The sequence below is a fragment of the Dendropsophus ebraccatus genome, chromosome 8 (assembly GCF_027789765.1).
Source record: "Dendropsophus ebraccatus isolate aDenEbr1 chromosome 8, aDenEbr1.pat, whole genome shotgun sequence".
In the NCBI taxonomy this organism is placed as follows: domain Eukaryota; kingdom Metazoa; phylum Chordata; class Amphibia; order Anura; family Hylidae; genus Dendropsophus; species Dendropsophus ebraccatus.
Window position 1 is genome coordinate 88,000,498 of NC_091461.1, and position 13,187 is coordinate 88,013,684.

At 39.6% G+C, this 13,187-nt stretch overlaps 1 protein-coding gene across 7 annotated transcripts in view; it reads right to left on the reverse strand.

Annotated features, from left to right (window-relative positions):
* KCNMA1 (potassium calcium-activated channel subfamily M alpha 1) overlaps window positions 1–13,187 on the reverse strand; it is a 332,984-nt gene that overhangs the window by 80,918 nt on the left and 238,879 nt on the right. Inside the window, exon 19 of one of the 7 annotated variants that reach the window (XM_069980873.1) lies at window positions 56–223. The exons of the other annotated variants lie outside the window; for them this stretch is intronic. Within the exon in view, the coding sequence (XP_069836974.1) occupies window positions 56–223 (168 nt within the window). The remainder of the gene's footprint in view (window positions 1–55; window positions 224–13,187) is intronic. 7 annotated transcript variants of the gene reach the window in all.

The following is a 13,187-nucleotide window of genomic DNA, read 5'->3' on the forward strand; positions in this document are numbered from 1 at the left end:
ATACACAAGTACACACATAGAGCACAATACATGGAACAGCATGGTTAAAACTTACAGCCACGAAAATTGGTGGAGAAATCATTAACAGAGACAGGAGAGAGTGGGAAGGCTCGTTCAAGGGTTCCCATGTTACTACGTATAGTGCCTGACATGCAAGAGCAGTCTATCTCAGTGCACCCCAAACAACATGCCTGTATCAGCCTCTTGCGGATGGACATCTTGGCTAAAATCATGGTTATAATGAAAGGGAGAGGAGAGGAAGAGTGGTAGATTAATGTAGGGTACAGAAAGAGAGACACTTATATATAATCATGTATATATAATTGGACACAAGATGCAGCTCAATGCAGTTATGATCAGCAGGAGATTCTATCCATTCGTGACAAAGGGAACAGTATGCAAAGGGCGGGATTCTCAAGGCAGCTTTGACATGATGGAGTATGTAGGATAAGCAGTTGTCATTCTTAATGATAGGACAAGAGGAAAAGAGCAGAACTAGTCTTCGAAAGGCTGGCCACCAGGGCTGCATGGCAAAAAGCTTCAATGTAACAGAATTTAGCAATATTTCTATCAGAAATGGCTTTAATTGCAAACAATGGAAACTGGAAATAGCAGAGCAATTAATTTTCTGTTTGTCAATAGAAATACAGTTGATTGATCTCCATTAAAATATTGGAAGAAACACAAAAGGAGATGGGGATATTTCTTCAAACTCAAACACTTCATTAAAAACGTGTCAAATTGATCACTCAAACAGAAAATAATTCATGTAGCAAGATCGTAAACCATGAGATTCCATTGCATCAAATAGATTAAAGGGAACAAGGCATTTCTGAGCGGGTCAAAGCGGATCTTACTTGTGGCTGGCATTTCCAAGAGGCCTGCAGAGAACTTGGCCTTATGTGATGGAGTAATGAGACTGTAACTAGGTGTTGTAAAGTAAAATGAAAATGTATCGGAGTTTATAGTGATATCTGTAATGCAAACTCACAACAGTCGTAACAAAAAGCTTAAAGCGTCATGCATCAACATGCATCTACATAGAGCATATTCTTTTATATTTAGCTTTGTACTATATTCTAAACATGATCTAAAGACAAATGGAGAGGATCTGGCCTCTGCACAAAAGGACATGATCGTACAGATGAAGGTTTCCAGTGCTTTGCACAGTATGTGATTAGTATGTCTGTTGCTTAATAAAAGTTACAAAAACACTCACAGGATTTATCCAAGATTCCAAACATCATAATGATGGGACTCAGTTTTTTAAAGTTTTATTTACCTGAATTGTGGCATTGCAGAGTACTGTCAATATCATTTAATAGGTTGCAGCCGACGCCTGTTCTGGCCATGACCACCTGACTACCTGGTAAAATTGCCATGAGCCAATTAGCAGATGGCATAAGAAATACTAAGGGAGCATTCACACACAGTTTAACCAATTTCGGAGCTCCTGGGATCATAATGGTGATGCCGTAACTCCAAAGTCCATCCGAAGCACTTGGCTGTAATTACAGACTGTGCACGGAATGTGTGAACGTTCCCTAAGGCTTTTTTACACCACATGCTAGGAGGGTAATGCCTGCTTGGTGGTCAAGAGGTCATGGTCATCACAGGCTAGTAGAGACAGTAGGAGACCTCTAGAATGGTACAATTCAGTTACACTTTTGGGGAAATGTACAGTGCTATGTACTGTAACTGGCCAACAGCCTTTTTTTTTTTTTTTGCTCATAGTATGACTTCAAAATGGGACTCTTATTCAAACAAATTGTCAATTAAAAAAAAATTATTTCAATAAATATATTGCAGAACATACTGTGAAAGGCTGTGTTAGTGAAACGGCAACAACAACATAATTGTTATGGCTACATATTTGTTTCCAAATTCCATCACCCACCCTTCAAGCAAAAAAGAAAGGCGCAGCACTCAACCAAATGATGATATGCACACATTCAGCTGGCGACACGACACAAAGAAAACAACACTACAGGCACATCAAAACCACATCATTTTGGGGTAAAAGATTTGAAAAACTGCTTAAAACTGGGTTTACTAAACAGGTCAGAAAAAATAAAAAGGTAGCAAAGTACACATGAGTCCCCAACAAACAATAACAACAAAATGTACAGATCACGTGACCACAAAACAGATACGAGACAAAAAAAATTTAGGAAAAAAAAAGCAGCAGGTAGGACACCAGTCACATAGATGTCATGTTGTCACTGCTGGCCCCAGAAATGCCTCTTGGCTGTAAGGTCAGTACCTACTTTCCTAACAGCTTGTAGACAATGTGAGATATTAAAATGCTTAAAATCTTTACTAGTCATTTATAGAATATGTAAGAAAACATTTATAGACTTTTAGTAGAATAAAAGAAATCAATGCAGACAATAGGGAAAAGGGCAGAGAAGGCATCTGATATCACCTAAGCATTGAATGAGAACAATACAAAAGCCAGCATTATTCACAAGCATCTTGGGAAGGCTTACATAAAACTGGCAATTTATATAATATAAAAACACTTATATTACATGTACCTAACAGTGATAATTCTTAAGTTAAACTTTTTTGAGGAGACCATTAAAATGTAGATTTTTATGGGGATGGCCTTCTCCAAGAAAATAACCACTATGCATAATGTATTGACGACTAAAAATTGATCACATAAAATTGGTTCTGGAGAAGGGGTTGGTCTTTTAAAAAAAGGTAGTCTTTTGGACTGGGGAAGTTTTTAAATTTAGTGAACTTATAATAGTATATTAGGAAACTTCAGTATTGTTTATTTTGAAGCATAAAAGATAGTAAGTCTTCTTCACAGAATACAGATATCATATATATACACAAACATAAAAAGGAGTGTCTGTATTCTTGTGTCAATAAAACAAATGTAAGGGTCTGATGTTAGTGACTAATAATAGTACACTGCTTACTAATATTATATGAGACACAGGCCTCATGCACATATTAATGCCATGTACAGGAGGTTATATGACAGCACACGGCATGCCAGCTGCTCAGTACTATGAAGGTACAGTAGGGCCTCATGGAGGTCTATCAATGCCATATTACACAGTCATAATATGTTCATGTGCATAAACAAAAAAAATGAAAACATAAATCTTTGGAGGCACTTTAAGGCTGGGTTCACACTATGTATATTTGAAGCTGTATTTGTGAGGCTGTATAGCAACCAAAACCAGGAGTGGATTGAAAACACAGAAAGGCTATGCTCACATAATGTTGTAATTGAGTGGATGGCCGTCATTTAATGGCAAATTTTTGCTGTTATTTTAAAACAACGGCTGTTATATTGAAATAATGGCAGTTATTTACCGTTATATGGCGGCCATCCACTCAATTTCAACATTGTGTGAACAGAGCCTTTCTGTGTTTTCAATCCACTCCTGGGTTTGGTTGCTATGAGGACCTGACTTGAGGACCAAATACTGCCTGAAATATACGTAGTATGAACCCAGCTTAAAGGGGTTCTTAGCTGGGATGCTATAACGAAAAAATTAGTAATACTCACTTCCCCTGGTTAAACGGTCAGCTTCCAGTCCCCGCTTCTTCCTTGTTCCTTTGACAGGTCATGGGCACAGAAACCTTACTGATCAGCCAATCACTGTGGCCAGCGATGTGCTGGTTTGGATGGCTCCTATGGGGAGACCCACCACAAGAACATGGAAAATGCAGTGACGAGCAGGGGCTTCGAGCCTTCCAAATGGCAACTACAGGCAATCATGGGAGGTGAGTGTCACTTTTTTTTTTTTTTTTTTTTAAAAAGCCCTCAGCTATATATATATATATTTATATTTATATATTTATATCCCTGGACAACCCCTTTAAGGTGACTCTGAACAATATTTTTTTCATTATTTTAGGAGAGGAAAAAATGTAGAAGACCCAATTTCCACATGCCTGTTGTAATTGTATTAAAGAGGTTATCCAGCGCAACAAAAACATGGCCAGATTGGGTGGGGTTTGGAACTCAGTTCCATTGAAGTAAATGGGGCTTAATTGCAAACCCCACCTGAACTGAAGACAGGTGAGGGGGAAAAGTAGCCATGTTTTTGTAGCGCTGGATAACCCCTTTAACAATGTATTTTTAACATTGGTTGTTAAAGGGCAATAGAAAGAGATATATTTCACACTATGAATTACTCTTCCCATGAAAAGTATCCATACAATGGGAAGCATTATGTTTTAATCATTTTTGTTGGACAGTAGTTAACTAAAAATGTTGTAGCTTTTACCACTAGTGACCCAGAAATATTTTGACTCCACAATAACCTTCATCAGTAATGAGAAAGATTTTTTATTAGGAGAAGCCATAGTTTGAGGCACTAAAGACATAACAATTGGCTTTAATAAATGCTCAGACTGGTAAAGATGTGGCCATAGCCACATAGTATTACTCTCCAATAACTAGTGTCACCATCCAAGTCTGAGCTTGCATTGGGTTTGCATGAACCTCACAAAGGATTGAAAGTAAATCTACTAATCCACAGGTCATTATCATTATACGCAAGCAATGCAGCCCCCGTGGCAATAAAGACTAATTTAGGTCTGCTTATAGCAACTAGTACAGGACTATATGGCATTAGTAAAAGCACACCTCTTTGAATTATACATGTAAAGAACAATACTTTTAATTGGTTGATTCATTTAACAAGTTAAATGAAGTTCAACAAGAGGGGCTTGGATGTCTTACTTGAACAGATACCACAACCAGCCATGGTTACTGGATTTCTAGACGTGTGATGTTGATCTAGGGATTTATTCTGGTTGCCATATTTGGAGTCAAAATTTTTTGTCCCCCAGTATGAGGCAATTGGTCTCATTAGGGTTTTCCATTTTGCCATCCTCTGGACCAGCACAATAGGGTTAGGCAGGACTTGTTGGACTCCTATCTTTTTTTTACAAACTTATCAGCTAACTATGGAAGGTCCTGACTAGAGATGAACAAACGTGTTGAAAGTTTGGGTTTATTCAAATCCCCAAATTCTGCAAGTTTGCTCATCTCCAGTCCTGACTATTTGCTTACTAGCCATAAAACAGGACTGTATAGGATAGTTTACAATAAAATGTATATACAATTTCTATTAATCCTTTATATTAACTTAACAAATGCAAGACCTGAATAAATTGGCTTGAATCTTTTGTTTGTATTTTGTATGAGCGACTCTCCACCATTTATTCTGTAGCATGCCATTGGTAACCATGCAAAAGGAGTGAAAACTTGAATGGTCTGACGAGTCTTCTATCTAAGACTTCTTCTAAAATAGCAGAAACATTGTAATTGAAAGATTTACTAAAATCCCCTTATAACCCCCTACTAATTTTAGATCTCCATTAATAGGCTAGAATGGAGAGCACCTACAAAGAAAGCCTCTCTCTATTTAATTCTCTCTAATTGTGGAGGACGTGAGTTTGTCCATGTATAACATAGATAACTCATTAATTACAATGGGCACTATGTCATTCTTCAATTCCCCTGCAGGAGAACTAAGCCCTAAACTCTAAAAGGTTCCTCCATAGTTCACATCCCTTGGGTCCCACCAGTGAGACTCACTGTGATCAGCTTATTTTTGTGACCCTTTTAATAGAAGACAATTGCTAAAGTGTAAAACCAATTTAAATTCTGAAAAGCCTGATCTGCCTTGCCTGCAGATTCAATTGTGATCTTTTTATGATTTATTTACCTAAAATGAGAGGCATAATGCAAAATCTATTCATCTTCTCTTCTTATGCAATAAATGTGATATATGACATACTTACAATAAATCTGGCTACCTCAAGAGACACGGACATAGTCAATCACAGGCCAGATAAATGGTAAATATATGTAGACGTTGCAGAGGCTTACCTACTCTTTGGTGATAAATTAAGAACGGATATCAACCTAATGTGTATGTACAATGATTCAATGAATATACTGTAATACAAGAGAGCATACGCATTGATTCATTAGTAATTTACTTTTTTTGGCGAACAGATGAACTGCATCTCACTGTATTTATTGACTTCTGTAAAGTAGCCGTTATAAATCACGAATAGATGGGACAGACACAAAAACACTGCATTTACATTTATACAGACAAAACATTTACAGATCGATAACGGAAGAGGACGGTACATCATCATACTGTACAACACATATATCACGAGTTCAACAGAAACAGAGATACATGTATAGACATAGAACAAGGGAAATTCTCACAAAACAGCTTTGATTTTGACTACAAAAATACAGCAGTGCATCTGGTAAAGGAATGTGCAGGTAATGTGGAAAGAGAAGTACTCCGCCATTTCCACCTACTTATAGCACAACCTTTAAGCCAGTATGACATGCCCATTCTGACTCACTTTCCTTGTTCCAAGTTGTAAGATATTCAATTTTAGGGGATGCCAAGTTTTTACTTAGTATAACATATTATACTGTACTATACTATACTGCTCAATTCACTTATAAGAGAAATAGAAAATAGACTGCAGTTCAGTCACCAAGCCTATTGTCTTATTTCTGGTCCCAGTTCAATGGTCAGCTTGAGAGATGAGGATCTCTGGTTGCCAGGGACATTCTTCCTGAGAAGCCATACAATTCTGCAGATATGAGCCAAGTGGTGTTTTGAAACTATGCCTGCAGAGGGTGTGGGAAAAGTGGTAACTGTGAAGCTGGGTCATTCCCAATCTCAGGCTGCAGCATTAAAGGGGTATTCAGGGCAAATGTAAAAAATCACGAAGGGCAGGGGGTGGTGGAAACCTAACAATCAAGGTATACTTACCTGTCCCCAGGGCCCTGCAGCACAGCAACTCTTATATGGTCCCCTGCTGGTCTCCTTGATCTGTGACATCACGACCTGGGTCAGAAATGCCTGCTCAGTCAGTCTGTGACTGGCTTTGCGGCTGATTCCTGTCAGGTAGTGATGACACAAGCAGCCTGGAAAAACAGGAGATCAGAGGCTGACCGTAAGCGGTGGCATTGTGGCTTCACGGGCACAGGGACAAGTCAGTATTCCTTGATTGTTATGTTCCCACCACCCCCTGACCTCTGTGTTGTTTTGAATTTTTTTTTACTTTGCCCAGAGTTCTCCTTTAATCAAATTATTTGAGAACCACTTTAAATACCAACACTGACAGTCCAGGCCATGCAACATCCATAATAAAAGTAAGTAATAATGCAGGGGCCTGTTTACTTCAGGTGGGAATTACGTGAGGAATTCACGCAATCGTATCAGACATTACAATATATTACCCTCATCTATATATCTAAATTTAAAATATGAATAGTAACATGGTCAAATGACAAAAAAAAATTAAGTAAAGCTATCAGCAGATTTGTGCATACCAACCTACAGATAGCTCCCAGTAGCTGCTTACTTCCTCTTACTGGCGCTGGTCTTCTGAAGCTTGTAAGTCCTACAATAATATGTAAATCAGATTCTTTGGAGAACTAAGGGTTCCTAGGCCCCCGAGCAACATTTGGCCTGCCTGTCGGCACAGATGCAAATTCGAGCTTGCCTGCTTATGCATATGCATAAGTAGGTGTGAGCAAACAGTGCTCTGGGGGACCGAAGAATGCCCCAAGTGCTCCAAAGGATCTAATCTGCATATTTTAAAGGATCAAATATCACCAAAACTGATGGACTTAAAGCGACTACGTACCCACAATCTGATCCCCCAAACCACTTGTACCGTCAGATAGCTGCTTTAAATCCAAGATCTGTCCTGAGGTCCGTTCGGCAGGTGATGCAGTTATTGTCCTAAAAAGAATTTTTAATCCTACAGCGCTGTGTCTAACGGCCGGGGCTTACATTTGTATATGCATTAGGCTGGCACAACCTCTCCTTCCCTCCTCCCTGCCCTCCTCAGCATTAGGAATGATCCAGGAACATTTACAGCTGTTTGAGCTTTGCACAGGTGTATTAACAATCCAGCCCATGTTCATTATGCACACAGAAGGGGAATAGGAAGCAATCTGACTGGAGCATTCCTAATCATGAGGAGGGTGGGGAGGAAGGACAGAGAGGGTGTGCCAGCCTAATGCATATGCAAATGTAAGCCCCGGCCGTTAGAAACAGCGCTGCCAAATTAAAAGTCATTTTTAAAACAATAACTGCATCCCCTGCTGAACGGACCCCAGGACAGATCTTGGATTAAAAGCAGCTATCCGAAGGTACAAGTGGTTTGGGGGGGACAGATTGTGGGTACAGAGTCGCTTTAAATGCTTCAGAAGATCTGCGCCAATAAGAGGAAGAAAGTGCCTACTGGGAATTATCAGCAGGTTTGCATGAACGAACCTGCTGATAGTTTTCCTTTAATGTTTTCGACTGAAATAAATGATGAAGCTACACTGTAGTCCACAAACATGGAATTTTACAGTTTTGTCTAGATAGGGTCCTCAAACTTAACTGAAGAAAACCCAAGTAAGTGACATCCCTTTAGTTATCTAGACCATTTAAGACCTTTTGTTATTGAAAATATGAAGATCTATTGAATTTAGCCACATTTGTAAATTTGGTCAACATTGGGACAATAGTATTCACTACATACTGTATAATCCGCCATACATTGTATTTTACCCAGTTAAAAGGATAGCACAGAAAAATATTTCTACATATAAAACTGCTCAGGGTGTGGGGCAAAATAAAGAAGTCTGTACTGTACCACCAAAGTAGCCACGTAACCAATCACTGGTTGAAGTTGCTGATCACTGTGGCCACTGACTAGCAGATGAGGCATTTCCTATGTGCTGAAACAGCAGGAACCAGCACTGGGATCAGTGGCAGATGAGGACAGATTTCTTTATTTACCATGAACAGTTTTAAATGTTACAATATTTCTTCAAAATACTCCTTCAATAAGAGACTGAAGTATTTACCTTTCTACAATAAATCACATAAAACATATCCATGTATTTTGCTATTCTGGTGTAAACTGCTGTATTTTCTACACAGTCACATTACAAAGTTGGATAAGATGTGGAGGATCATGCACAGGACCTTGGTGAAATAACACATATACTAAACCTGTCTCTGCTTAAGGAATGGCCCAATAAGAGCCTAAAGCAGAGAACTGGTTAAAGTGAGCCACTGACCCACTACAGAAAACTCTGTATGTACTCACAATACAAAACTAATAAGAGATTTATCCAAGGCAGCAAATAAAGTGAATAGTGTAGGGACACGTGGATAGAGAGAGAAAAAAAAAAGACAGTAATTATTAGCATTTACATTAACTTGTTTTTCCCTTTAACTTGCCAAAGCAAATGTTGGACTCAAAGAGACTGGGAAACTAAGAGGTAGTGCAAGAGTAAGGGCATCCACCCAACGCGTGCCAGAAATTCATTCTTTGATCTAAAGAGAACCGGTCAGCTCTCCTGCAAGTTTTAGAAAATATTTGCATTTCCCACAGATTCATTCTGGAGCGTCTTTTTTTGCATTGCGCTGTACCTGTTATTCTGCCTGAAAATGTACAAATAAGACAACTGGGCGTTCCATTTAAACATTTCAATGAGGTGTGTCCACATTGACACTGCCCAATCAGTGTTTAAAATGGGGAAACACCAAATAAACAATGTGAACTGTAAAACCTAGTTGTAATTTACTTGCCTTTTCAGGAGGAATAAGGGCCAGTAAAAGTGGCAAAAGTGATGAAATTTCCAGTGGAGCCTGCACAGTACAGAAATTCAGCCTATCCCACTGATTCAATGGGATGTCTTGTGCACCTCCGCTTTTTGCCCAAAAAATTTACATTTCAATTCTTTGGGCGAAGAGCAGCGGAGAGAGGAGACATCTTATTGAAACAATAGGACAGACTGAATATCAAGCGGTGTCTAAGGTGCAGACTTCGCTTGAAATTTTGCCACATTTAATTGGTGTGAAGAGGCCCTAACTAAGGAATGACACATGGTGCCAAGTTCCTAAAAAAAGATGCTCCTGCATTTTTATTTAATTATTAGGATACTTGCTTAACAAAAGACATGTCAGAAGAGATGGCTGGCCCTCTTTTTGTAAAGAAGATAACGTCTTTATTGTGTCCCATTTCTGTACGCAGAACACATTAAACCACATTTTGTCTCTTGATGGTGCGTTCACACCTACAGGATCTGCAGCTGATTTTCTGCAGCAGATTTCATTTAAATAACTGAACACCGCATCAAATCTGCTGCAGATCTGCTGCAGATCCTGTAGGTGTGAACGCACCCTAACAAAACCAACGTCATGGTGAAACATATGGAGTGGAGCCGTGAATTATTTTAATACAGTTTGCAGTTTCAGCATTTGTATACTGGCATGAAGACATGAGCGAACTTACAGTAAGCTCGGGTTTGCGCAAACCTGGTCGCTTGACATTTGAACCCTACTGCCTGAAGAAGATGGATGCAGTCTGAGTGGTGCATAAAAAACATGGATCCAATGTTTTCCAGGCAGCCCTAAGGCTGAATCAATCTTTACCAGATTCAAATGACGAGCGGCAGGTTTGCGCAAATCTTAACTAAACAGAAGTTTGTTTATCTCTTCTGGCATGTGCTGCAGACATGTGAAGTGTGAACTTACACTGATTATTGTATACCACTAGCTCTAGCAGTACATGCACAATAACATTGTCTATGGACTTTTAATGGCTGTCTGCAACTGTAGGGTAGGCAATTATTGTGACTAATAGAGATTTAAAAATTTAGGCTAATATTGACCACCCAAGGGTGGTTTAATGTGTTCTGTTTCTGTTTTATTTTTTACATTACCCTATCATCGCCAGCCCGGTGATCGCAGTGGCGCGGTGCAATATCCCCTCCCTTCGATGATGCGCCTCCATTAGAATCAACGGGCCACGTCACTGAGAGGAGGGGATATTGTCACACTGAGGGGTGCCAGGCTCACCTCTGGTGCACAGAGCCCAGCCAGTGCCTGAGAAGAAAATGGCACCAATCATGGGAACCAGGCGGTGTTTTGAAAAAAGAACTGTGCCACCATCACCATGCAGGCACTGAGCGGGTAATGTAAAAATAAAAAAAAAGTGATGTACTTGATGGCACATTTACTTTAAAGTCAACCCTCCAATTCAGTAGCCTTGTCCTTTGGAGTTGACATATCCTGACTTAAAGGACAAGTGCCATGAAAAATTTTTTCCCAGTAATTGAAGCACATTACAAAGTTATATAACTCTGTAATATGCTTCAATCACCTATCTGCCTCCCTTCCCTGTCTTTTCCCCCCTCCACCCCCCACCAGGAAGTGTCCTAACTCACACAGACCTAATTACTGTCGTCACCGTCACCAGGCAGCTCCTTCTTGTGAGGATGAGTCATCAGCAGGAGGGCTGCTCTAGGTCCTGTTACACCAGCCCCCCCTCCCCAGTCCAAGTGATGGCTTGCAGTTGTTCAGCCAATGGGAGCTGAGCAAGCCTGTCATCTGACAAGGCAGGGGAGGGGGGAGGCTGGTGTAACAGGAGAAGGAGCTGAGAGAAGAGCTTGGTGAAGGTGACAACAGTAATTAGGTCTGTGTGAGTTTCTTACACTTCCCGGTGGGGGGTGGAGGGGAGAAAAGACAGGGAAGGGAGGCAGATAGGTGATTGAAGCATATTACAGAGTTATATAACTTTGTAATGTGCTTCAATTACTGGGAAAAAGGTTTTCATGGAACTTGTCCTTTAACTAATCTCATGCATATGCCTGAATATTATGTTGTATGTTAAAAAAATAATACTACTATTACTGCCACATATTAGTAAATCTATTCATGTAAAATCCTAAATGCCATTTGTGTTTGTTTATTCAATAATCTGTGTTAGTCAATTTCATAAGAGTTACTTTACATTATCTTTACACAAAGTAAAATCTCAAAATTATAGGCCCAGATTTATCAATGGGTGTAAAATATAGACTGGTGTAAACTGCCCACAGCAACCAATCACAGCTCCTGTTTCATTTTACCTGAGCTGAAAGCTGAGCTGTAAGGCTGTAGAAAGTTTTTACAAGTCTATATTTTACTCCCTTTGATAAATCTCCCCCATAATGTGCTCCATTGCCGTCAATGGGACAAACTTGAAAAAATTGTTTGCCCTGATTCTACATTGTGTGAGCATACCCTAAACGTTTTACTGGGTGTGCAGCTCAGTTTTTCTAATATAGACTTCCAAATTGCCTACAGTATATGGTTTTAACTTATGATCAGGAGTACCTTAAAAGAGAAGCGTCATAAAAAGAAAAAATTACAGGCAGGTAGGGGGGAACATAATAAAGAATGTGTACTTACTCATCCCTGTGTCCCTGTAGCACTGCCTGTACAATATCTCGACACTGCCACCCTCGAGCAGTTCCTGCTGCAAAGTCACATACCTGTTGATAGACTGCCTGCTCAGACAATCAGTGACAGGGCGGGACACCACTGCAGTCGCTGACTAACTGAGCAGGCAGTCCATTAGCAGGGACATGACATTCCAGCAGCAGGAGCAAGGGCTGTGAGGTACTAAAAAGCCAAAGGGGAATTACTTCCGGCGGCTGTCAGAAAGAGGTGAGAGCGGCACATGGAGGCACGTGGATAGGTAAGTATTCCTTCCTTTTTATGTTCCTGCTCCACCCCCTGCCTGCAGCAAATGTTTTATTTTCATGGGACTTCCTCTTTAAGATCTAATTGCATACAGTTTTCTTGCTGCCTCCGACTAGCTGCAGCTGCAATAAAGCCTGAAGTCTACCATTTAATTTTACGTCTTTGCAGGGGACATGTAACTATATAACAGAAACTCCAATAAAGGTATAATGTATTATGAAATAAGTCTTCAGAGAAAAAAGGTTTTCAAGGGTAGAAATACACTTTATATCAATTTATACAAGTAACTACACAGGTCAGGAAATATAAAATGAAGCTTAGCACATCTCTGTTAAACAAACCCTTAGAATATTTCTCAGCTCTTAGTAGTAAACAGTGTTTTGATTCTTTCACTTATGATCAGTTATCCTTGTATATGATACCTGATATATAGTCACCTCATGGGGCATACCTTTAGAATAATAAGTAGCAGAGTGAGTATATTATTAAGGGTACCTAAGGCTGCTGTAACCTACTAGGAAACCTATGTGATCAGATAGATATGATTTAATTATCCTGTCCAGTGTATAACGCTAAATTTACTTTCCAATCTGTTCCTAGCATGAGCCATCTATTGTGCATAAAAGCAGGGCAATC